The 25,035-nt window shown below is 41.4% G+C and overlaps 1 protein-coding gene across 7 annotated transcripts in view; it reads left to right on the forward strand.

The window, feature by feature from the left end:
- BTBD8 (BTB domain containing 8) overlaps nt 1-25,035 on the forward strand; it is a 43,730-nt gene that overhangs the window by 13,550 nt on the left and 5,145 nt on the right. Inside the window, exons 3-16 of one of the 7 annotated variants that reach the window (XM_083444740.1) lie at nt 2,639-2,931; nt 4,444-4,561; nt 5,440-5,529; nt 9,337-9,417; nt 11,048-11,144; nt 12,027-12,115; nt 12,315-12,417; nt 12,846-13,028; nt 15,299-15,436; nt 18,577-18,733; nt 21,003-21,064; nt 22,563-23,196; nt 23,701-23,791; nt 24,536-24,669. In XM_083444740.1, coding sequence (XP_083300866.1) covers nt 2,639-2,931; nt 4,444-4,561; nt 5,440-5,529; nt 9,337-9,417; nt 11,048-11,144; nt 12,027-12,115; nt 12,315-12,417; nt 12,846-13,028; nt 15,299-15,436; nt 18,577-18,733; nt 21,003-21,064; nt 22,563-23,196; nt 23,701-23,791; nt 24,536-24,669 — 2,270 coding nt within the window. Of the gene's footprint in view, nt 1-2,638; nt 2,932-4,154; nt 4,184-4,443; nt 4,562-5,439; nt 5,530-9,336; nt 9,418-11,047; nt 11,145-12,026; nt 12,116-12,314; nt 12,418-12,845; nt 13,029-15,298; nt 15,437-18,576; nt 18,734-21,002; nt 21,065-22,562; nt 23,197-23,700; nt 23,792-24,535; nt 24,670-25,035 lie in introns of those variants that run through there. The other 6 variants (XM_083444741.1, XM_083444743.1, XM_083444742.1 and 3 more) reach the window with 6 other exon arrangements.

A 25,035-nucleotide genomic window follows, 5' to 3' on the forward strand; every position in this document is an offset into this window, starting at 1 on the left:
AGTCCAACAATATCTGGAGGGCACTGTGTTGCAACAGTTGGTAGCTTATGCATCATATGTGTCTTTTAGGGTGAATGGGTAGCTCTTTTCTCCCCAGATTTACTAATCTGCTCCAGGTATTGGGATAAACTGCAAGGTGCTTTGTTTGTTTTTTTAGAGATGGAGACAGCTTGTCAAATGTGCGTGAAGAAATGCAAAGAAGAGAAATGGGTGTTTGATTCAGAGGCAAATGCATGTGTCATTTGGGGGGTAGTGACTGGGGGAGGCAGAGTTCACAAAAACATGGCACTGACCCCCTATTTAAAGGTGCCTCTGTATGCCCCCAGGAGTTTCGGGGTGATCTTACAGAAAACCTGCATCATGTCTTTTTGAGCAGAATGATTTATAATTCAAGGCATGTGGGTAAATAGGGATTTAAATAAAAAAGAAGGTTGACCCCAGTGTCTTTAGGTAGAGCATGGGACAGTCAGACCTGCTTTCCCAAAGCTGTTTCAATTCCCATGGGCGAAATACAACTCCAGAATCCAAAGAGATGTATGTGATGCTGCTTCTCCTCCCTCTTCCAGCAAGAAGCATTCCAGTTGGAAGGAAATGGACTTTGTTCTTCCCTTCCCCAAATGCTGTACTTTCCCCCATAAGAATGAACAGCAGCTGTTCAATCTATGGGAGGAAGTTATGGGGACTTGGTCTGTTGAATAAACCTGTGCCCCTTGGGCAATGAGAATCAAACTTGGACTTGTCCTCACAGCTTGCAATCAGTTTATTGGTCATGCTAGAGTGTGACAGAATATGTAGAAATGACTATTTCTCCTTTCCTGCATAGGCCAAAGTCATTATTTGTTTATTGCGTTGTTGGAAAGCCTGTCAACCCCACAAGTGATGATCAAGATTTTAGCAGTCCAGTCAGCGTACTCTCCCAAAGGGGAGAAGAATTTTGCAACCTTAATTTAGATGACTGTCTGATAACGGAGTGTTACAGCTTCCAGGCAGGAAGATTATCTTGTATTTTCCTGGAATTATTATAAATTGACTAATAAATACAGACAAGTTTCATCTGATTGCAGCGCACAGTTTAGAATGTCTGTCTGGAGGTTGTTTTCAGAACAGATTTGGACAAGAGTGTTTATGCCTTAAAGGACACAGCATACTCTTTAACACTCCATAAATTCATGCATATTGCCAAGCAAGTCTTTCAAGGAAATAGTTATCTGGAAGTCTTCCCCCCAAAAACTAGCCTGAGTTATTTAGCTACTCAGAGGCAATCCTGTTTTTCTTGTTTTTTAAACACCCTTGCCCTTTATGGCTTTCTTGAAGGTTGCATGACACTTTTTGTCTGTCTTGTTGTAAAAGATTTTGAGAACTGATGAGGCTGCTTTTGTTATTGTTGGCAGTAAATGAACACTTTAGAGGGGGAAACCAGGAAGTGATCCAGAGGGCTGCTCATTCTAAGTCTACATCACAGGATCTTCAAGTTATAATCTGGCATGTTTGGGTCGTGCTTTTTTTCCTGTGCATATCCCCATGCACCTGTATTTTATGTACATCTTCTCTCGCTAGGTCTGCTTGAATCTGATTATGCTGGGATAACGTGGTTCTCTATCAAATGCACAGTTGCGAGTTTGCTTTTTAAATAGGCCAGAAAGTAACACGGGGGGGGGGAGCAAACAAAAAAATGGTTATAGTGGTAGCATAATCTCTGTTGCGTGCATGGGCCCTCCCTGTAGAATATCTAGTTTTTGAAACTATTGAATCATTCTAGATGATTGTGCATAGGAACATAGAAAACTGCCTTATGCTGAGTTAGGCAATTGGTCTATTGACCCCAGTATTTTTTGCATGGTCTGGCAGTGGCTTTCCACTTTTTCAAGTGGGGATTTCTCTCCCAGCCTTACCTGAAGATTCTGGGAATTAAACCTGGAACTTTTGATCTACAGTAGCATGGAGGTGTGGCTTTCCCCCCATTATCAAATCTTCAACAACTAGTTTCTTGATCAGCAATTTGTTTCCTTCGTCAGCCACTTTCAGAGAGGTTGGGAACGCTGGTCTGGTCTTGAATTGCCCATCCTTTAAAGCTGCCTTTTTTATTTCTAGAATGACAACTAAGAAGCCAGATGGCAGAAGCCTCATGGACCAGGTTTGGTTCAGGGATGTTGCATTGTAAAGTACTGTTTCTCTAGCAGATGTGCTATTAGGAAAATACACTTTTAAGATGTACCTGGGAGATATTTTTTTTCTCCTGGTTGAATTAATTTGCAATAACTGCTGTTTTTAAAATGTCTTGGATTTTTGAGTACTCTGTATATTAAAATATAATTAGGTTTTAGCGTTTGGCGCAGCCTCACTTACCGAAATGATTGAGATGGAGGGCAAGTAAAGCAATGTATTGTGGTATTATTAGATTTCAATTGTAGGGCAGGGTTCTGTTTTGCTATTTGTTTTGGACAACTACTTAAGGATAGGCACCATTAACTTCACGAGATTTGGTAGTCAAAACCACATTTTGAATTATGCAGTGCGTAAAACTTTCTATGAAGTCTGATCCTTTGCAGGCGTCCTCAGAGGCAAGTCCCATTGAAGTCAGTGGGACTCCCTTCCAAATATATGTGCATGGGATTACAGCCTGACTCTCTCTTCCTAGGGTCGTATATTCATCCGGAAACGTCAAAGAGTCTGAGCAAGCGATTCTCAAGAAAGAAATATCAAAGCCTAGCTCCACAAAGGAACATGAAAGTGTGGACGTCAGCAATCTGCACAATAGTGAAATATTCGCTGGACAGTGCCTAGAAAATCATGAAAGGACATCTGGTTATCAGTATTCCTTAAGCGGAGCCCTAGAAACAGAAGCTGCTGCTTCCCCGTTTATTGCAAATGAAATTCCTGGAGAAGAAGCTGCTGCTGCTGTTGATGCTGAAGGCAATGCAGTTGTGTCAGGTGAGGTTAAACCGGTGGCGTTTGGATTTCCTTTTGTTACTTAAATGCCAGTGTGGGTTTGTTAACCATCTGAAACAAGGTTTGCCGTTGCTGCGCTTGCAATGTCGAGTTTAATATTATTCGCTGTAACTTGGCTCCTGAGTAATGAGCCTTGTGCTGTTTAGACAGGACTGTAGGGATGTGTAGGCACAGCAACTCTTACACCCACCTATTGTGTAAGAGTGGAGATGCTGTAGTGCCGAGCATTTTGTGGAGTTACGGAGTTTGCTTAAAGCATTGTGAGCCCACTCTTCCATTGGAAAGGTACCCTGAGGCTCACACAAGATCAATAAAAACAACAACCAAGGCATATTGTAAGCCTGCAGGCAAGATGTAACAGTGCAGTCCTACACATGTCTCTTCAGAAGTCCTGGTGAGTTCATCTTTCTCCAAAGTGGGTTTAGGATTGCAGACCATTTCCCAGACATGAGAACCGCCAGTCCATAATGCCTTTGGGCTCAAGCTCCATTTATTGAACCTCATCCAGCCCACAACTGTTCAGATTAGAGCTGGGCGATATCTGGTTTTCAACATTGTGATATCACCAGCTGGACACTGTGATATTCCCATAGATCACCCTGTCTGAAATAAGGGTGGAGCTATGTTGAGGCATTGGCTGGCAACCCAGTTTTTCCTGCATCATGATTTCTGCTGGTGACTACTCTTGTGATTCGCTGCCCCTTGCAGAAGGCAGGGGAGAACTGAGCCGGCAGAGTTACCAAGTTCTGCAGGAATCGAGAGAAGCATTGGCTGGCTTCGTGGTTTCCCCCACGTTGTGATTTTCGCGTAGTGCACTCCCACACTGTGATTCGCGATATAGCGCCAAGTCAAAAAATTATGAAACTGATACCACGATATGGACTTCAAACTGATTTTGGACAATATATAGATATATTGCCCAGCCCTAGTCCAGATCATGGACAGCCTCCCCTGACTCAGCTGTTACATAGAAATAGGGCTGGATGGCATCAGCCCATTGATGACACTTTGCCCCCAAACAACTAATGACCACACTTGGTTGCTTTATATTGGGAACAAGTGGTACAGCATAGTTCAAACACTATGGCCCTGAAACTCATGATCCCAATGCTACTCTTACTGACCGGACTGTGAATTAACATCTCCGGGGGAGGCCTTGAGGGTGTTCTGGATGCTTGGGGGAAAGTCTCAGGGTGTATCCCTGTCTATGGAATATACTCCCCTACAAAGTGCAGTAAGTGCCAGTGTTAACATTTGTCAGCAACTGAAGACACACCTCTTTCCCCATGCGTTTGGGAGGGATTGAGGTTTTAGAGATGTTCAGGGATTGAGGTTTTAGAGATGTTCCTTTTTTATTACCTGTTTCCTATGTTACTGAGGCTGTATATTTTATTAATGTGAAATTCCACAGAGCTTTTCTTTTAGGATATGCTTCTATTCCAGGACCTTATGGTGGAGGATGGTCTCATAACAATTCATTTTTCTTCGTTCCAGATGATTCTAAAATAGAAACAGCATCTTGCTTAGGAAAAGACCTATTGATGCTCTGCAAGAAATCTTGGTTTTCGGATCTTACTATATGGATTGACAGAAAACCATTTCAAGTGCACAGGTACTTCAAGAGACTAGCATTTTATTTTTTTTTAAAAAAAGAAGAAGCTTAGTGCATTTTTGGGGTGGGTGGAACAACGTCTAGAAATGTCTGTGGGTTGCATCTAATTAAGCTATACTTGGAGTCAGTGGAGTAGACCCATTGACATTAATGACTTAGGTTAGTCATGTCCATTAATATCAGTGGGACTACCTTGAGTAGGTTGCACTGCATACAGTTCAATATGTGTGATCTTCGATGGAGAAGAGCTAATCTAATACTAGATAAAACTGGCATTGATTCAGCAACAGTGTGTTGAGTTTTTAAATATTCCCCTCCTGCAAGGAAAGCTTAGTTTAGCGAGCAAGAGAAAAAGAATACAGCTGTCTTGCTCCTTAAAGCTCTTGGTCCTCAAAATAAATAAGCAAACGTTTTACCAGAATAAATCATATTGAAAAGATTGCAGAGTGTTAATAGCTGAATTACTGTTAAGCTGCAGATCTGCCCTCAAAAGAGGTATTTCCTCATTTGGAAGGAAGATGAAAGATCTGTGATGGGGAAAAATTGTGGTGTTCTGTGTTCAAAGTGGGAGAAAACCCCAGGTGCCTAAGAATTTGAGAAATTCTTCCAGCCTTGTTTTGTGGATAATGAAAATGAATTGTGGATTAGCTGTTAACTGGAGGCATTTCAGAATGGTAGCATTTTTCCACATTCTGTGACAAATCGGATTAAATTGCCAGGGATCCTGGGAGAAATAAGTATGCAGTGAGCAGACACGCATTAGTAGGTAAAGGGCAAATAATTTCAACCTTTTTTAGCAGCTTTCCTAAAATAAATATTTGTATCTAGTAGAATAATGTTTACTCCCCCCCCACACACCCCACCCTTCCCTCTCTCAGGGCCATTTTATGTGCCAGATCTTGTTACTTTGCTGCTATGCTGAATGGGAGCTGGGCCGAAAGCTCTCAAGAGCACATCACTCTTCAAGGGTAAGTTGTTTTGCAAGTCGTATGGGAGCAAAGGTAGGCAATTTAAAATCACTGCAAATGCGGAGCAGCCATGCTGCATACCAAGCAATTCAAATTAATCTGTCCTGACTCTCTTATTTGGTGCAGTATATTTTGAGCAACAGTCCTAAATTTTGGCTAGTGGGAAACCTCTGTGAATTGAGAACCTGCATCTATCTATTTGCATCAAACCGTCAACTGGAAGAGTTAAAAATGGGAAAGTTCTTCATTGCAATTAAATTCAATGAGCAAGTAACGCCCCTTCTCTGCTTTTAGCATGACTTGCTGGCCTGTTAGATGGGTAGTAAACAAATTATAAAGGCAATGTTGGAAAGACATTGCTGTGTCTTGCCTCCCTGGAACAAATCCTTTGTAGGGGAACAGTTAGGGGCAGAGGCGCCATCTTGCTAGGGTGACGGGGTTGGGCGGCGTCACACGGGTGAGCATCATGCCTCCGACAGCACTGATATGTGTCGGCACTGATATGAACCATGCGTAAGGCTAATGGGAACCCATTTAAAACCCATGTCTCTCCCAGGGATGTTATTGGGGTAGGCTATGTATGGGGGCGCTGTATTCCTATTAGTGCTAACGTTATGTGTGAGACCACTTTGCCAGTATATTTTTTTGATGAGAACTTGGTACAGGGTGTCTATCAATTAGTGCTTGTTGGCAGGATTGTTGCAGTCTATATGTAAATTGAGATTTCTTTTCCTAGGGAGTGGTTACCCCACTTAAATGACGCGTTACGCAATTGCATATCCTGGTTTAAGGAAAGCTTAAGTTAGCCTTGAATCAGGGCTGGCATCTACTTGGGAGTTGGGGCCCGGTGCTCCAGAGAGGAGTGCAGATTCTTGAGGCTGTTGCCCATTTTACCTGGGAGCTGTCACTGGGCTTGTACTGGTCACTGTAGGTCTAACAGTTTAAGCAGGTTTTTGTAGCCATTTGTACAATAAGAGCAGCACACATGGCGAATAGCAAAGCAAGCTGACTGCCTTGGTTCATGGATTACTTAACACTTGACTGTGGATTAAGAATTACGGATTCATAAAACTCCAAATCTGCTTTCCTTGTCACATTAGAAAACGCATTAGCTGAGCATTCCTTGTACAGGTGCTCTGACTTTTAATTTGTGCAATATTATACAGCCTTCCCTTTGAATAAGATCCATCTCAACATAGTGATATTTTCCTTTGAGTAAACATGAGGTTTGCTATGCACATCTGTGGGGATATAAAGCTGTCATTGCACTGTGATGACGAAGTGACAATAAAAACTAGCTTTCTTCTGCTCTTACATATGTTGAACATGGTTCTATATACCTGGTGGTGTGATGCTAGATGCTTTTTTTCCCTCAGCCGAGTCAGATGCATCTTATCTGCGATAAAGTCCGTGACCGCTTTTCCTATTGTCCTGGCTGGAAGTCAGGCAGCACCTATATTTCTTGACAGGGGGGTGTCTGTTTCACCAGAGTGTCTCAGATGGAACCACAGTCTCGGTATTTCTGATGATGGCGCTTAAGACCCGTTGACCAGGTTCAGCCAGAATGCCAAATCATGGTTTTGTTCTATGACAGGCATGTCCAATCACAAGTTGGCTGTGATCTACCAACATGTATCAAAAAATGGCAGTGATCCACCACTGTCTGAAGTCATTTGTTAAGTAAATAAATAAATGGATGGATGGATCTTTATTTCACAGTTACAGTAGTTATGTTTGGATACCATTATGACAGATCCAAATAGTTACTAGGTGGACAAGTAACTAAACAAGTGAGAAAAGTCAAACTGTATTTTTATATTAGTTTGCACAGATCTGAGGAGCCAGCTTCTCCCTGTCTCTCCCCTGTCAAAGGGAGCCGCACAGCTGATGTGGATCCCAATAGAGCTTGCCCGCACTAAGCCCACCTCCTCTTTTCCAGCAGCATTGCGCAGACATCTCCCCAGCTCCCTCGCACCTCCCTCTGTCTCCCTGCGCGCGCTGCTCAGGGTTGCATTGCTGTGGAGACTAGCGGCGGCAGCTGCTGCTGCATCTGAGGTTGCAGAGAAAGGCCCTGTGATGGACCAGAAACAATCCCGCGGTCCACTCAGGGCTCGCGACCAACGTGTTGTACATGGCTGTTCTATGAGAACAAGTGGAAGAAAGCTTGGGCTCACATGACCCTTCTTACACAGAGTAATTACTGTGGTGTGTCATTTTTTCAAACTGGCCCAGTAGGCTTCTGTGCTTGCCCCACAAATGAGGATTGCAAGCCCAGATTGAATCTGGCGCCACCGTGGCAAATCTTCTTATACACTGTCCTGCCCTTTTGTAGATTTTCCTGTTGCCGTTATAAACGTTTGAGAGTACAGTGCATATGGCTTATCCTGAAATAATGAAAATGCTGTTTAGGAGACCAGCTGTCAAGACAGCAGGGCTACTCGTTCGTGCTGTTTTTATGGCTACCTCATGTGTTCGCAGGCAGCTAGACAACTGTGTTGATTTTTTGTCATTTAACCCAAAATAACTAATTTCACTTTTATTGAATGCTCCTCAAACATATTTAACGTTGCCACATGTTGTAGTATGTACAGTTGTTCCTGTTTATCACGTTGGAAGCTGTACCCCAAAATGCAAGCTTAATTCTCGGGAACACAGTGGGTTGCGTTCTGAGTTGCTCTTCATTCTCGAGAGGGCTCCTTCCACTCACAGAAAGCATTCTAATTCAGCAGAGGTGCTGGCTGCAGGAAGCGGGTGGCGAGAGAGAGAACTTTTGCTGATTCATCATGCAGTTCTTGATGGTCCTCTGACCTTGCAGGGAAGACTTGAAAGGGCTGCAGAAGGAATTTGGTGAAAATTGCCTCTTCAGTGGTGCCACCCTCTGGGTGGCATTCTAGATCCATGCAACCAACTCAGGGGTTTGTGTTCACTACGATAAAATTGTCTTTGTCCCGCTGCAATAAAATATACATTCCTCAGTACTTTTGTGTGTTCTGTATATTGACCCCTGACTTACTCTGTGACCCTGACAAGCATGGTCCAGATTAGATTGACAAGGCAAAGGTAGTTGGAGAGGACACTGGGTACATCAAATGAGTTAACAGCTGTAGAAGCTACTTGGGTGTAGGGTTCTCCCACACACATCATTCCTCCCCCAACCATAATTCCAAAATATTCCACGTATGGCAACCAGTAGAAGCACCCACCAATGTGTGTATGCAAGGAGATGGGGGAGATGGAAAATGTGAACCTATGACGCCTAGACCACTTTTTGCAGTAGTAGACCGTGGTTTGGTATGTGTTCTGAATCTTCCTGTTATGACTGTATCTGCCTCTGATCTTCTCTGGAGGAGCTTAGTTTTAATCTCTTATAAAAGGCATTTTAATCTGCTGAAGATTTCTCCGGAAAGCCTTAGAAAGAAGTACAACCCCTGCCATTTTAGTGATGGGGAATCTCATAAAGATAATTTAATCTTTAGATCGCACAATCTTAAAAGCACTTGTTCCTAAGCAGTGTTGGCACACTTGCCTGGGTGGTTAGCAAATAAGGGGGTTGTAGCCAAGGACTAGATCGCTGGAGCTCTTGTAAAGCTGTTCTTGTGAGAATCCAGCTTTCCACATTTTTAGCTGTTGGGGAATGTGACCCATGTATAATTTTAGATTGCATTAGTGGTATTACTTTACCTTGATGCGGTTTCGTTTTATAATATGACAGGGCTCGGTGAACCACTTAGGGTTTATAAAACGTGAATCACCTATTTTATTTCACAGATGCTGGTGTCTGTAATGATTTTTCTTTCTGTTTTGTAGCTTAAACCATGTAGAGATGACTGTCATTCTGCATTTTATCTATGGAGGAATTTTGGATTTCCCAAACAAAGCAGATGCTGGGTATGTGTCAAGTTTTGTTATTTTTAATTGCATACCATGCCTGTTCTGCTTCCACCATTCCACATTAAAATAGAAAGTATGTCACAAAATCTCTAAACTAAAATGGCAAGAGTGCCAGGAATAATTATTATTGCACTATAATTATGTTTGAAGTACTGCAAAAAGGGGTGTGTGTCTTATTTTACTCGGCAGCTGAGCTGATGGGGTAGTAGTGATGAAGGATACTCTGTGGGAAGGAGGGGAAATATTTGGTACTTGGGTTACTGTTTATTGCTGCACCATGAAGAGTCTGGAAAACCTGCCATTTTTATTCATCTCACTCCCGAAACCCAAAATCCCATCCATGACCTTTGCCCTCTTTAAGTCCTCCTCTTCCTGGATGCTGTGTAACCCTTTTACCAAGCCTGATGACTAGTCACCACATTCAAAGTGCCATTGCTCCATTATATGAAGACGTGAAGGAATGCAGCAAACTTGGTAAAGCTAAACAGATGTGGGTCAGTGGGAGACCATCTAGGGAAGTGGATAACATTTAGGCATCCAACTCCTGCTTAAAAACCTCCAAGGAGGAAGAGTCTTATCACCTTCCAAGGGAGTCTCTTCCGCTATCAAACGGCTCTTAACCATCACAAAGTTCTTCCGAATGTATAGTCAGAATCCCCTTCTTTGTAACTTGAATCCATTGGTTTGAGTCCAACACCCTGGAGCAGGAGAAAACAAGCTTGCTGAATCTCAGGGCCACAATTACCTCAAGGATTGCCTCCGCCCATATAAACCAACTGGGAGTCTGTGATACTCATCTGAGGCCTTCTCCACGAGAGGTCCATGAGAGCGTGGCAACACAAAAGCAGGTCTTTTCTGCAGTGGCTCCCCTCCTGTGGAATGTTCTCCCCAGAGACGTTTGCCTGGCACCTTCATTGTACATCTTTAGGCACCAGGCAAAAACATTCCTGTTCAACCATGCCTTTGGTTGATATTCTGCTGCCTTTAACATGTGCTTATGGGAGCGGGGGTTATGGTTTTCTTTTTGTTCTATTTATTTGAGCTTTTATCTTCTGTTTTTATCTTGTGAACTGCACTGAGATCTTTGGATGGAACGTGGTATATAAATGTAATAAATAACAATAATAATAATCTTCCATGCGACAGCCCTTTAGATATTTGAAGATGGCTATCCCATATCTTCTCAGTCCTTGAACTTTGGTAATGCCTTTTGCTTGGCTGTGAAAGGATAGAGAGGCCCCATGTATATGTTGGAAACTAGCCACCCGTACAAAAGTAAATGTGCATTCATTGTTCTATCTACTTTTGCCTCTGGCCTCTTCTGTCACTGGCGTGTGTCCCCAGAAGGTTGCTAAAAGGGGACTGAAAAAATGTTTACCACTGCAATGTATAGCATGAATTACCAATCTGAGGTTTATATAACAGGGTTGCAAGGCTTACCCCTTAATTTTTTACTGGTATACTAGATCCCTTTGGAAATGTTGCTGTACTTGGCTCTCAAAAAAATATGAGTGGTAATGCAGTCATTTAGATTCACTTGTCTGAATGCGATGCAGATTACTATGGAATGATTCCATTATAAGCAGGATTATCTTCTGTATAATTTTTATTATTACTTTTACTCCAGTTCCATACTGAACATTGCAGACATGTATGGGCTAGAGGGCCTAAGAGAAGTAGCTATATATGTTCTGAAAAGAGACTACTGCAACTTTTTTCACAAGGTGTGTTCCAATGTTTATTTTTTTCTATTTTGACGATAGCAATAAAAGCCAAACGGCTCCAAATTCTTGATCAAATCTTCAGTCTAGGTATTGCAGGCCAGAGTGTTGAGTTGGAAAGTCCTCACTGTGTCTACTTGGTAACCTTTTGTAATTGATATGCTAGAATTATAAATAGGAATAAAATGCAAATTTTAAAATGGATTTAAAAGTTGCTTTAAGCAATTCTGGGAAAGTGGAATAAAATGTTCCTTAAATACGTGAAGTAGGTGTTAGATCTAAAAATTTTGTTGTTCACGGAAACCATTTTTTCATCTATAAATCAGGTTGCAAATTGTATTATGGCAAATGTGCGGGATATTTTTTTTTAGATTGGTGGTTTCCATCTTGTTTCTTGGAAGTCTCTTAAGGTGTCCTCAATGAGAAGAACAGTTGCAGTGGGCAAGCTTGCTTTGAAAGGCAAGACCCTTTGCCCACTGCTACTGAGCTTGAGTGCACTCTTAGTTCATACTCTCGGTGTGATGCAGCAGGCCTGGCTCTGGTGCCCCACATGGGTTGAATTCAAAATCCTCCACAATGCATGGAGTTTCTGAGACAGACCTAGGTTATATTGGGGGGGGGGGATTTATCATTAGAAAACTTCCCCAGAAGTAGGAAGTTTGAAAACATATCATTTTAAGAGAAGCAGTAAACATGCCCAGCTGCAGAATGAATAACGAACTGTTGATTATTATTTTTTGAAGTCTGGATCAGAGTGATCCAGTTTGTACACACAAATACAAGTGATCTGTTTACTGAAAGCATTCCCTATTGCAATTAGCAACTTTCATATCTCTCAAAGGTTCTAAAAGTACAGTAAATATGCTTATATCTTTACAATTTTAGCCTGTGCCTGGGAAGCACCAGCCTGTTATCGAATGTCTAGCTATTGCCCATTCGACAGGAGCGGAAAGCCTTTATGATGCTTGCATGAAGTAAGTGAGTTAAACTGTTTTGATTCTTTCTTTCTTTGCTTCACCACTTTAAGTTTTGAGAAAACTGTTGAAAAACAGCAGGCGCATATCATTTTTTAACTCTCTGACTTGCAACGGGAAAATACTTTGCAGCTGCTCACATATGTGACGGGACATCTGATGGATTGATTTGTCTAAGCACGATATTTCCTTTGAACAGGTGGATGGTACAGCATTTTGTAAGATGTTGGTCAGAGAAGAGCTTTGCTAGCTTATCCCCTGAGCTTCAGAATAATTGTCTTAGCATGTTGATAAACTCTTTGGTAAGTCTGTTTGCTTGCTTTCAAATAAAAAAAGCATTGACACTAATACAGCTCACGACCTGCCTTGATTTCACTTCATGTACCAAGGTGACAGTTTTGTTTCATTGTGTCTTAAGATTTCCGGCCTTGGATAATATATAACCTCTAGTGGAAAGTGTGGCTATTAGAAGACTTTCGATACACCATTTCTAATTAGCATAATTTAAGTGGTGCTAACGTCAGCATAATTTAGGTAGCAAGTTTGCTATTGGTTTGTGTATTTAAATGTTCTAAGCAATCTTATGATGTTAAAAACATAACACATCATTCAAATAAGAAGTTTGATTGATCATTAGGCTGTAACATTTTTATATGTTGAAATAGTGTAGAAACTACATATTCCGTGTAGTATGTATTGTTTTATGTGTTGTATTATGTATTGTTTTAAGAGTCCACAGAATGCTGCCCATCTTTTGATGGAAGCCAACCGGCTGATCGGGAGCCTTCCCCGAGTGAAGTGGACTGAAACAGCTCTTCTCTTGGCATCTAGACTGCAAGAAGAGTGTGTAGCATTTATGGTGGCACATTTCCCCGACGTAATACAAAGCGAGAGCTTTTTTGCCCTGCTACAGGTAAAAATCTGATTGATGCCAATGTTATAGCAAACGATACCATAGGCTGGGATTAGTTGTCACTAGAAACTGGGCTTTCGAAGCAGTCAACGATCTCTCCACCCGCCGAGATAAAGTGGCTGCAGCTGCTTGGTTATTTTTTAGGACGGGTTGCAATGCTGCAGTCTTATATGCACGTTACCTGGTAGTACATCCCGCTGAACTTAGTGGGGTTTGCTTCTGAGTAGAGATAGGGTTGTGATGTTAGGCACCCTTCTATTTCAGTGGGCTTGTGAACTTTCAGTTAGTGCAGGGATCACCAATCTAGTGCCTGAGGACGCACATGTGCCCCAGGATCCCCTTCCCCTATTGCAGTTAGTCTTGAAAGGGGCATTCTGATATAGCCAGCAGAACAGGTTGTGGGATGTTATGGGTTGTGCGGGGTGGGCTTGGACAACAGCTTATCTGATTTGTGGATGTGCCCCCTCTGGCCCCAGAGAAATTGGTAACCCCTAGGTTATGGAATAAGTTGTTGAAATTTAAGCTGGTGACTGTTCTTGTCTTGAATTGTTGGTTTTGTTTTGTTTTCTGCAAAGTCATACCTTGGTTGTTGAACGCCTTGGTGCTCAGACATTTTGGCTCCCAAACGCCACAAACCAGGAAGTGAGTGTTCCAGTTTGTGAACGTTCTTGGGAACCCGAATGTTCGACAGGGCTTCAACGGCTTCCGATTGGCTGCAGAAGCCGCGCTTTGGTTTCTGAACATTTTGGAAGTCGAATGGACTTCCGGAACAGATTCCATTCGACTTCCGAGATACGACTGTATTTAATACTTTATTATTATTTTGTTATTTATTAAATTTGTATACTGCCCTATAACTGTAGGGCGGCTGACAACACAAAGTTACAATGTAGGAAGTGCAAAAGACATAATAAAAATAAATAAAACATAACAAAAGCAATCAAAACAATACACTCTCCAACAAAAGCCTCTGAACTTTCCAGCCCACAAACACAAAAATCCAAAGTAACATATAAAATTTAACAACAAATTAAAGCAGCACCCACCCAAGTTAGAACCCATCGCTGTTAAAACAATAATTTTATCACTTGTAAGCCATTGTGCTAAGCAAATACAGTGGTGCCTCGCAAGACGAAAAGAATCCGTTCCTTGAGTCTCTTCATCTAGCGGTTTTTTCGTCTTGCGAAGCAACCCTATTAGCGGATTAGCGCTATTAGCGGTTTAGCGGCTATTAAAGGCTTAAGGGATTAGCGGATTAGCTGCTAAAAGGCTATTAGCAGCTTAGTGCCTTAGAAAAAGGGGGTGGGGAGCGGAAAAAAAACCCCAGGAATCGCAAGACATTTTCGTCTTGCGAAGCAAGCCCATAGGAAATCCGTTTTGCGAAGCACCTCCAAAACGGAAAACCCTTTCATCTAGCGGGTTTTCCATCTTGCGAGGCATTCGTCTTGCGGGGCACCACTGTATGGCTCTACTTTAAATCAGATAACGGTGTTTGGGAGCTGCCTGGTTGGTGTTGACTTAGAACTTGTTCTCGTATTCAGTGTGTTATACGTATTTCCCTATGTTTTTCCTGTAATGAACCAACAATCTTGGTTAAAAAGTCAACCTGTCTCTGGGCTTGGTGTTCACCTTGCACCTAAACCTCCTATACAAGCTACGAAGCATTTTGAGTTAATTGGCAGTGGCAAAAAAAAAATATGAAAGAAGCACAAATACCTGAGCTTGCATTTACACAAAATGAGATTGAAACAACCAGTTTCCCTGACATTCTCTTTGTTTACCCAAGTTTTCCTGGACTCTGGCTCTTAATTGTTTTTTTTTTTTTCTACACTGCTCAGTTATATTTGTGAGCATTTTGTTTTTCTCTTTTAAAAAAAATCTTACTGTCTTTTCTGTTCATGTCTCTATGCAAACTGCTTAGATTTTTATTGTATTAAAATGTTATCAATAAATAGATGTGGACATACCAACACTAGCCCCTGTATCTTCAGGACTTTTGTCCATGCTAGTTCTTCATGCAGACATCATTTTTACACACCTGGATATAAATGGCATTGTTACCTGCTTGAGATTCTCGAGGGCATTTTGCTGGCCACTGTTTCAGATAGTATTAGATTTCTACCCCCCCCCCTTCCATCATGGAGATGGGGAAGTGTGTCAAAATATAGCCTAAATGACCAATCTAAGATCTGCCACCAAAATGCATTCTCTCTCTCTCTCTCTCTCTCTCTCTCTCAATTTCAACTGACTGCTTCTATAATGTCTTCTAGTCTCAGGCCATGAGCAGTGAACCTGACCTCCTTGATGAAGTGTTTGAAGCAGTTGAGAAGGGTGTTGGCACTGAAAACAGTTGCAGTCTTCTTACAGCCATGGACACTTTGCTAAATTCTGCAAAAGTGAAGGACACGGTAGGTCTTACAAAAAATTTCAAAGGGAGAAATATTCTGCTGTTGAAATCTGGCTAATGAATTAACTTCCTAAAATATTTACACTTTGTGGAAGTGCTCATCCTTGGCTCAAGTGACTTGCTATAAGTCGAACCTGCAACAAAACATTGCTTGTGCTGTGTGCTCCTTTCGGGGTTCGTGCCGCCCATCCTCTCTTCTGTTAATATGTTTATTCAGTTTCTCGCTTCCTTTCCATATTTCCTCCAATAGGAGCACCAAATGCACCCGGTACTCACCAGGCTGTTTTCTAAAGTTTTGTTTTTGCCCTTCTGCAAACTGTGGCCCCAATCCCCCAAGCCTGCTAACAACTCCCTCTTATGTGTTAATGCTGTTTTAGTCTGCTTAAGAATTGGCACTCCAGGAACCGGTTTGCTGCTAGTACATAGGATGGGAGCTCTGTGTACATGCCTCTTTCCCTCAGCCCCTTTTCTGTTCTGGCACAACAATATGTAAGCATGTCCTTGTAAGTCTTGGATGAAATCAGTGGTTCTGCGATCTTAAGGAAGCTCGCTTGCGAGTCATTCTTCCTGTGCTGTTCCTCTGCAAAATGGGTCTAGTTCATTCAAAGGTGCTGCAGTGAAAAATGTGCTGCATTATGAGGCTGCAGGTACAGAGTGGATAGGTGCTTTCCACCTCTGTGGCTGCCAGTCTGCTCAAACGCTGTTTCGGGGGTTCCTTAACTTTCAATATAGGCTTCCTCTTTTATTTAGAGAAACATGAGTGGTTGTATTAGATATTTGGAGGCAGGGGAGCCTGAAAAGTTCACATATACATGGGGGACATTCTATGTATCTTTCTGAATCGCAGCCCATGTCTTTGAGTTGGAGCAAGCAGCAAGGTAATGGCTGTGTAATTTGAATGGACAATTAAGTTATCGTAATACCCAAATTTAGAAGATGAGGTCTTGTGGTGGTGGTGGTTTGGTTTGGGGTTGTTTTCCAACTTGGAGTCTGAAGTATCACTCTTACGTTGGGGTGGGGAATCACTCTTTAGCATTTCTCTTGAAGAGGTATGTACAGTAGCTGCTTGAGTAGCATCCTAAATCTTACTAGCTTCATGTTGTGTTCCTTGGCAAATGGATTAGTATAGTTTCTTTCCCCCTTGTTTTCAGGAAAATGAATGACTCGTAGAAGCTTGGGAAATCCCAAAATTCAGAATTGCTTATGTCTTACTGATCCTGGGGTACATCAGTGCATGTTCACTTAAACCAGCCTTTCTCAACCTTTGGATCCCCAGATGTTGTTGAACTACAACTCCCATCACCCCTAGCTAGCAAGGCCTGAGCTCAGGGATGATGGGAGTTGTAGTCCAACAACATCTGGGGACCCACAGGTTGAGAACCACTGACTTAAACTTTATATCCCCTCACATTTTAATGTTTAGCACTACAAATATATTAATTGCAACCAAATCATCCTTTAGATTCGGTGCCTATTCAGCTCAGGGTTCAGAGTTGAACATTTTTTTGTTGAACGATCTCTAGTTAAACAGGGCTGGGGAAAATATCTATGTAAGATACTAGAGAGCTGGATTTGAAACTCACAGCCAGGCCAAATTGAAAGTAGCCGTTTAGATGGACAATTGACCTGACTTGGCAAGAAGTAGCTTCCTTTTATTAAAATATGTTCCTTATCCCTGAGAGCCTACAGGGATCAGCAGCAGAAAATAAAGTATCCAGTTACTTGGTTATTAATTTATTTGTCGCTGGTTCACATAAACCTTGACTTAGCATGAATCTGTGGGCTCCCAGAGAAGAGAAAGCAGTTTCTTTGCTCCTCCCCAGTCATATTTGTTGCCATTGGCTTAGTGTGCTGTCCAAACCTGGATTTGTGGTTAAGCTGTCTCCAGACCTAACCACAAAAAACCTGTCAGTTTGGAGAGAGTTTTAACCACAAGCCCAGGTTCAGACAATACACTAAACCAAACCTTGGCTTTGTAGTAGCAAAAAACCCCCCAGTGAGGAGTAAAGCAAATGCAAGCTTTTCTCCAGGAGCCTGTGTGTTCATGCTAAACTGCTTCTCCCAATACGATCTGAACTGGACCCTGCAATTGTCATTGGAGGCCCTTCTTTGTGTGCCTCCTCCATGAGACGTTTGGAGGGTGGCAGCATGAGAACGGGCCTTCTCTGCAGTGGCTCCCTCAGTTTGTGGGCTGCTCTCCCCACTGAGGTTTGCCTCACATCATCATCATCATATCTTTAGGCGCCAGGCAAATACATTCCTCTATAACCAGGCCTTTGGTCTTTTAACTATCTGTGGCCTTTTAGATGTGGGCAGGGTGTCTTAGTTTTAATGTATCTATGTGGAGCTGGTTTTTTCTGTCTGTGTGGTTGCTTGCAAGTAGCTTCTGGTTGTCCTGGGCAAGATAAAGTGACTGGAAAATTTAATAAATTAAATAATAGAGCTAAAAACAAGGTGTGGCTTGCTTGGGATATATAAACCAGTCTACTGTATACTTAGGACTGGATGAATACATTCGACATTTAAAGAGACCATCTTATGCTAGTGAAGGCAAGGGTTATTCATATATTTCTTTGGAATATATATATTTTAAAGATTTTACAAGTATTTGATGAGACTACCGTGTTTTTGTGTAAAACACAGTTGTAATTCTAAAAATGAATTTTATCAATGTCCTGGATATTGCCCGTTGAGCTGCCAGGGTTTAAAATCTGACATGATGAGCTCTTGTAAACAGAAACCACATAGATTATTCTGTATGATTGCAATTCTCGTCTATTGTTGACTTACTCAGCAAGGGTGATGAAAATTTAATCAGATGCATTATTGGCCCCCAGAGGATTTGACCTTGTAGTGACATAGCCGAGAGTAAAAAAGCTATGAAGGGATTCATTTGTGGTGAAAAAAAAAGAAAAAAGGGAGGGGGCTATATTTTTTAATGAGCTACAGCTTTTGTGGGAGTGGCCTGGTTTCAAGCTGTGCAAAATTATGGTGCAGGACAATTGGCCTTTGCAAAACCGCGTATGCATCTCTTCGGCAATCATAAAATCTAAGTGATGACATCATTGATCTTGCTTAAAGAGTAAGTAGATTCTGCAAAGGAATAATGACTGGTTGCTATGACAATGTGGCTCTTTCCAGCTGCTGATTTTCTTACTTGGAACACAGGGGTTTACGTGCAGGATCCAGGCTCTGCGTGATAAGCTGTGGATCTTCCTGGTTCAGTCGTTTTATGCTGTTCGTCACACACAGAGCTGGAAGCTGCTGAAGGCAGACGATCAACAGAACATACAAGCAGGTAGGCGAGCTGTCGAGAGCTTAGCACGTTGCATAACAGCTGTGCCCTTATTAAAGAAATGAGAGGAGCTGGCAATTAATGATAGCTGGGAGAATATGTTGATGAGCCTTCTGCTCTCAAATAGTACATAATAATTTAACAAAAACGCTCCAAATATCCTGCTCTGCCAGCTTCAAGCATGGAAGCCAAGTGATTGTATGTCCCTATTGTGAATGACGCCGCTTGCATGTTATTACTGCAGATGCATGGAGCTGCAGATATGTGGAATCAAATAAATAGGTAGGCTGTCTTTTGTTTGTACTTAGAATATTGAAAGATGGGATTTGTTTTAAGCACGTGGGCATGGTAGAAATAATTCTGTACCAAGCTGATGGCTGGTTTAGTACATGTAGCAGATGGAGGGTTTTAGTTTGCATTCCATACCATGGAAAGCTTTAATTTTGCCTAATAACAGATTCTGGTTACGGTCAACCTCACAATTGATATGGTGCTGTTGTTGCTGCTGCAGAAGAATCTTCACGGAAGCTTCATAGCGGCTGCTGAAATGTAAGCAGCAGAATATGAGCCTTTAAACAAAAGGAGTCTTGCTGTGGCTTCTTTGCCTCCCCTTTGTTTTCAAATGTATGGAACAAAATCTTGCAGATGAGGTACCTGAAAATGGCTTCAGGGCAATGCTTCTGTATTTGTGCTGTGGTCATGTAGTTTCTTTAATCAGGAAAGCAAGCTACATATTCAGGATTACAGCATTTTGCAAAGCAGTTGGGTAGCAATAAACGAATGCTAGAAAAACCACAATACCCCCTTGTTTGTATTAAGAGCAATCTGGATAAACTAGATTGTGGGGTGTTATTTAAAGGCTGTAACGGAGGCTTGCTTGTTAACTTCAGCTTCCTCCCCTTCGTTTCCTGATTATCAGTGGCTCAAAGTCATGTTGGGAATAGAATTGGTTTTGGAGAGTCAGACTCCATCATTCTGAAAAGTGCTTTATAGTGTAAAAGTACTAAGTTCTATAGATGTGAGACAGTAACCAACCCTGTGTTTGCAAAGTTAGTGTTGTGCCTTCAACCCCTAACGTGATTTTGTGCTTTCAAATAATCTGCAGCATTCATCCTTGCATTTTAATTATAATATCAAAAAACAGAAATATGTCATTATTTGCAATGGTATGCATTTGTATAAGCAGAAACTGGACATACTTTCCTCTGGCAGCTATTGGAATGTTCACATGAACTTTCAAAGAAGCATATAATTTCATTTAGGGATTGCAGGAGACTGCAGGGCTTTGTTTTGTGATTTTAATGGCAGTAATAATAGGCTAAAAAATAGAGATAAGCTCTTCAGTTTATGGGTTCCCAATGGAACAGCTCGTATTTGTACTGATGTGTTACGATATGTGTACACACACACACACACACACACATATATATATATATATATATATATATGAGAGACAGAGGCATCCCTAAAAATAAACCTCATGATGCCATTTTCAGCCTCATGGCTTTCCTTCCAGAACAGGTTCACCGAGAAACTAAACGAACAAGGGTGTTTTGGGGGGATAAAATTTACTCTTACTTGCATATTTTATGAAAGCAATAATATGTATCTAGAGCAGTCATTTTTAGAGTGGATGGAGTGAAATGCTTTATAGAATCCAGGCACATAAATTGCTCCCTGGCAAAGGCTACTCTGAACCAAGTGCACTTCCACTCATGTTTGCATCTGTCTAGTGTAGGTTACGTAAGCACTGCAGAAATCTCACATCTGGGAGCTTCAGCAAAGCATGCTCTATTTGGAAACTTCATATATGGTGAGCTGTGTCGCCAGGCCAAAGAGGCTTGTGTGATCACCTCAGAATAACCAAAACATAGCTTTGCTTACGGAGGAAATACAGATTCACAGTAATTGACCAAAACTACAGAAGTGAGATAACAAGGAGGCACTTGTGTGTTAAAGGAGTGTCATGGCCTACAATAAAGTTGCCTATAGCTGCAAGTAAATCAACTCGTTCATCAGAATAATTTGTGGCTCCATTCTTTTCAAAAATGGAACAAATATACAATTTAAGGGATCCTTTCTAGAACCTGCATATTTTCCTTCACTCTGCACTTCAGGTCAAAAACTGCTATCATTTCTTAATTACTTGTGGTCTAAAATGTGACTCTTTTCTCAAATGCTGTCCTCTTTTACGTAAAGGTTATTTTCCCTGAAGCTTCATTCCTTTTCTCCAGTATTTCTTTCTAAAGAAAGATATTCTTTTCTTATACAGCTGCTTTTGATAAAGGTGATGATAGAAGACCTACCAAAAAGCCTGTATTCACTAGTTCTCAGGTAAAACTACTACAACAAAAAATACCACAAGCTAGTAGTGTGTTAGCCAACTTCATTTCCTTGTAATTTTGACTGAGCTAATATACACCTATGATCATCTCGACACTATATTTATATTTTTGGTTTCTTTGGGTGGGGGAAGGGCAGGGTAAGTGAACTTTCCCATTGAAGGAAGAGGTTGGTTTAGGAATAGTCAATACTCTCAACCCCAAAAGAAGCAGTTTGCCTTCTGTTTCTCCTTGTATGCATCTCTGAAATGCTTTTTTAAAAATAAAAGCATATTTTTTCCAGGTTGCAACACAAATAGTGTCCTACCTAGTGAATGGAGCTATTCAGTTTATTCATCCCATCAAATAAATACCCAGTGGACCTCCATATTTGGAGAGATTTTTGTGAGAGAATCCAACCCTAAATAAGGGGGGGGGGGGGGTGATGCATACAGTCGTACCTTGGTTTTCGAACAGCTTAGTTCATGAACAACTTGGAACTTGAACGTCGCAAACCCGGAAGTAAGCGTTCTGGTTTGCGAACTTTGCCTCGGAAGTTGAACATCCGGTGAGGCTTCTGCGGCTTCCGATTGGCTGCAGGGCGCTCCTGCAGCCAATTGGAAGCCGCACCTTGGTTTCTGAATGTTTCGGAAGTACTGGACTTCATTTACAGGTACATTTAGAATCTGCAAAACTAGAATCCTAGAAAAATGCCCGTGCCAGGAGTGGGGGAAGGATGGACTTCCATTTCAAGGACTCTTTGAAGATGCATTGCATCTCTGTGTTCTGTACATGGAACATCAGGCCTTCCAGTGTCTTCAGGGGAAGACTTATTTTAGTCTTCAATTGTGTCCCTAGAGTTTTACTTTTGCTTGCCTGAAGGAATGTATCCAGTTATTTTTATATATGGAAAAGCAAAAGATAAACTGTATGCTCCAGAAGGATTACGATGTGAAGTCCTTTCTAGTCTCTGGTGACCCCATCCACTGAGAATGAAGCCTGTTCAATTATGTTCACCTCTGGCCCAAGTGCTGAGAAGTGACTTTTATATAAATTATGGCACAATTTTATGCATATCTCAGAAGTCCGTCCCACCATATCCGATGGAGTTTTCTCCTTAGGAATCAAGCACGCCAGCTTGACCCTGCAGTTGAGGGGGCCGGCGCAGTGATGTCAGCATGCCATGTGACATCGCGCAACGTGTTGACATGTTGCAGGCATGCTGCACGAGTTGTGCGATTAAGGTGAGCATGTTGTGCGGCGTTTGTGTGCAGCCACTGGAATTTTGAGGGGGCCCAGCCCCCTCCTTGAAAATTTGGGGGGGCCCTTACGCCACCTTAGAGGTTTAAACTAGCTGTTGTTTCTAAACCTCCGAAATGGAGATAAGAACGTTTTCTTCAAGTGTGGTAGTTAAGACTCATGCTGAACTAAATAGCTAAGTTTTCAGAGTAACTGTGACTCTCCTACTGTTTTTCTTTCTTTTCTGAATTATCATATTTTTCTCCTCCCAGTTAAACAGATGCGCTACTGACAATTCTGGTCTAAAGCATCCTGCTTTGAAAGCACACAGAAAGCAAAACAGTTGGGGTGGTTCCTGCACTAATCAGGATAAAATGAAATCTGATGGATTAGGAGCATCTGGGCACACATCGGCTACCAACAGGAACGGCACTAATAAGGCTTTGAAACATGACGATTTAAAGGGGAAAGACAACAAAAAAGCTGTTTGCAAGATGATGAAAGAGTCCAAAATGGGGGAGAAAACGCCTTCGCCCAAGGCTAGAGCTATTATAAAGCCCAAAACTGAAAATAATGGAAATGCTAAGGCCGAAAGCTTGCTTACCAAACAGGATTCCGAACGGTCTTTATCCGCTAGCGGACACAAAAATGTGGGAGGTGGCAAAGCCTCAAAAAATCAAGAAGGTAAAACTGCAGGTGCTAGACCCAAAGTACTCCCTGGAAGCTCAAGTGTACAGATTAAAGCAAAACCTTTGAAGAAGACCAGTGGAAAGGAATCTCCCTCTCTTATGGGCACAGAAACTCTAAGCAAGTCCACTAACTCCAGCACAGATCTACGGATGTCCATTGAACAGCTCGATGAACTGAAAGAGGAAAAATTAACAGATGAAGGCAAAAAGCACTCAGGTAATAGAGATTCCCTTTGGAGCTGCCTCACAGATCGTTCACTGCAAAACCGGGAAAAAATCTGTTAAAAAATCACTTCTAAGTGGGTTGTGATTTTTTTTATTTGATTTTTATAATTTAATGTTTTGATTGTAGAAAGGAAATTTAGATTGGTAAAATATGGACAGATACATAGCTAATCCTTTGAAAAATCTTCACAGAATTTTGAACAGCTGTTTGAAGATGAGGGTAAAATATATTTATTCCTTTGAGTATTTTTTTTACTTTACATCTAATACATTTCATTTAGCTGCCATTACCTGGGGATGTCAGCTAAATTTGCAATCATAAGCTTAGGTTATTTGAATAGGAAGCATTTGGAACAACTGTGGATAATCAAGGTTTTGGGGAGGAAGTGGTTGAAGCTAAAAGAGTGTATTTAAACCGTGAGATTTGAACTTTCCAGCAGATGCTCATTACATGGGTCTCTTTACTGTCTAATTCTGTTTTTATTTTATCATACAGCTTTGAAAACAAAGCCTGCTTCGAAGATGTCTAATGGAGCTCCTGCTAAAAAACATGTTAATGATCTTGAGGCTAATGGTTCCATGAACAGGTCTGTTGGAAGTTGGGCTACTAGTTTTTCCATATTAATAGGATTTTATTTCCCTGTTGAAAATGAGGCTCATCAAGTCAAAACATTCTAAAACTTGTGTGTTTGTTCCAGGTTCTGTATTCTGGTTTATATTTGGAGCAAGAAATTATAATTATTTTTGTTATATTCTCAGGACTTCGCATCATCCAACCATTTCTTTCTGGCACCATTCCCATGCTTGCCACAAAATTCTGCTTCCCAGATTTCTTAGAGAATTCAAGAGGACTATGGGGAGAGAGTGCTTTCACATTTGAGGAAGTTTTTTTCTTATTTCACACTCCCTACCTTAGCACAGATTAGCTCTCACCCTCTCCTATGAGTCTTCAACATGTGCCAGAGGAGTGGGATTGGGGGCAACAGCCAGAATTTGTGAACCCCAGACTGCTAAAGAGTTTTGTTTCATTTCTGCTTTATACCTCAACCCTCCCTAAATATCATTTGAGACTCTCCATTTTGCAACTGTAAAATAATAGGATTCTGAGCTCACTCAGTAATGTAGAGACAAGCTATATAGTCAACAAGAGATGGTGTTGCTTGTTAACATCCTATTTTCTCCCTTTTTAATCTGCTATGACTTTTTTTTCTTAGAGGCATTTTGTGCTTTTTCACATAGAAACGCGTTTAGGGCATGCAGATGCTTCAGTATCATGTTAACCTAGATCTTTAATCTTACAAATAATTCAAGCCACGTGTTTCTGTTTTCAGTGTAAAGAAATGCACTGGAAAGGGCAACAACGAACCCCTACCGCAGGCAGTTTTGAAGAAAAGGGGAAATGAATCTGGCAACTCTACCATGCAACAGAAGACAAAAAACGTAGCTAACACTGTGAAAAACCAAGGTAAAGATTTGTCCTGAACGTGTAATGCTGACTTTGTATAAACCATTTCCAAACTGGGAATCTTTATCAGAGATGCAGGTGGTTAGATGACTAAACTGCAAAGCTAGGCACCCTTTCTTGGAGTAAGCACCATTGAATTATACAGGTGTAACTTTCAAGGAACCATGCATTGTATTGAAGTGTAAGTAAAACTCAAATCCATTTGGGGGCATTCATAGGAGTGCTGCTCATCACTAATTTGCAGGGGCCATCTAATTAGGTTACAATGCCATACCTTCTTTTAGTGGTATGTGAGAAATCAATTTATAGTTTTCAAAACTAACCATGTGGCTAGTGTAATTACAGATCTCAAATACAGTGTAATAA

This window comes from Podarcis tiliguerta (genome assembly GCF_965153285.1).
Source record: "Podarcis tiliguerta genome assembly, chromosome: 6".
Lineage (NCBI taxonomy): Eukaryota > Metazoa > Chordata > Lepidosauria > Squamata > Lacertidae > Podarcis > Podarcis tiliguerta.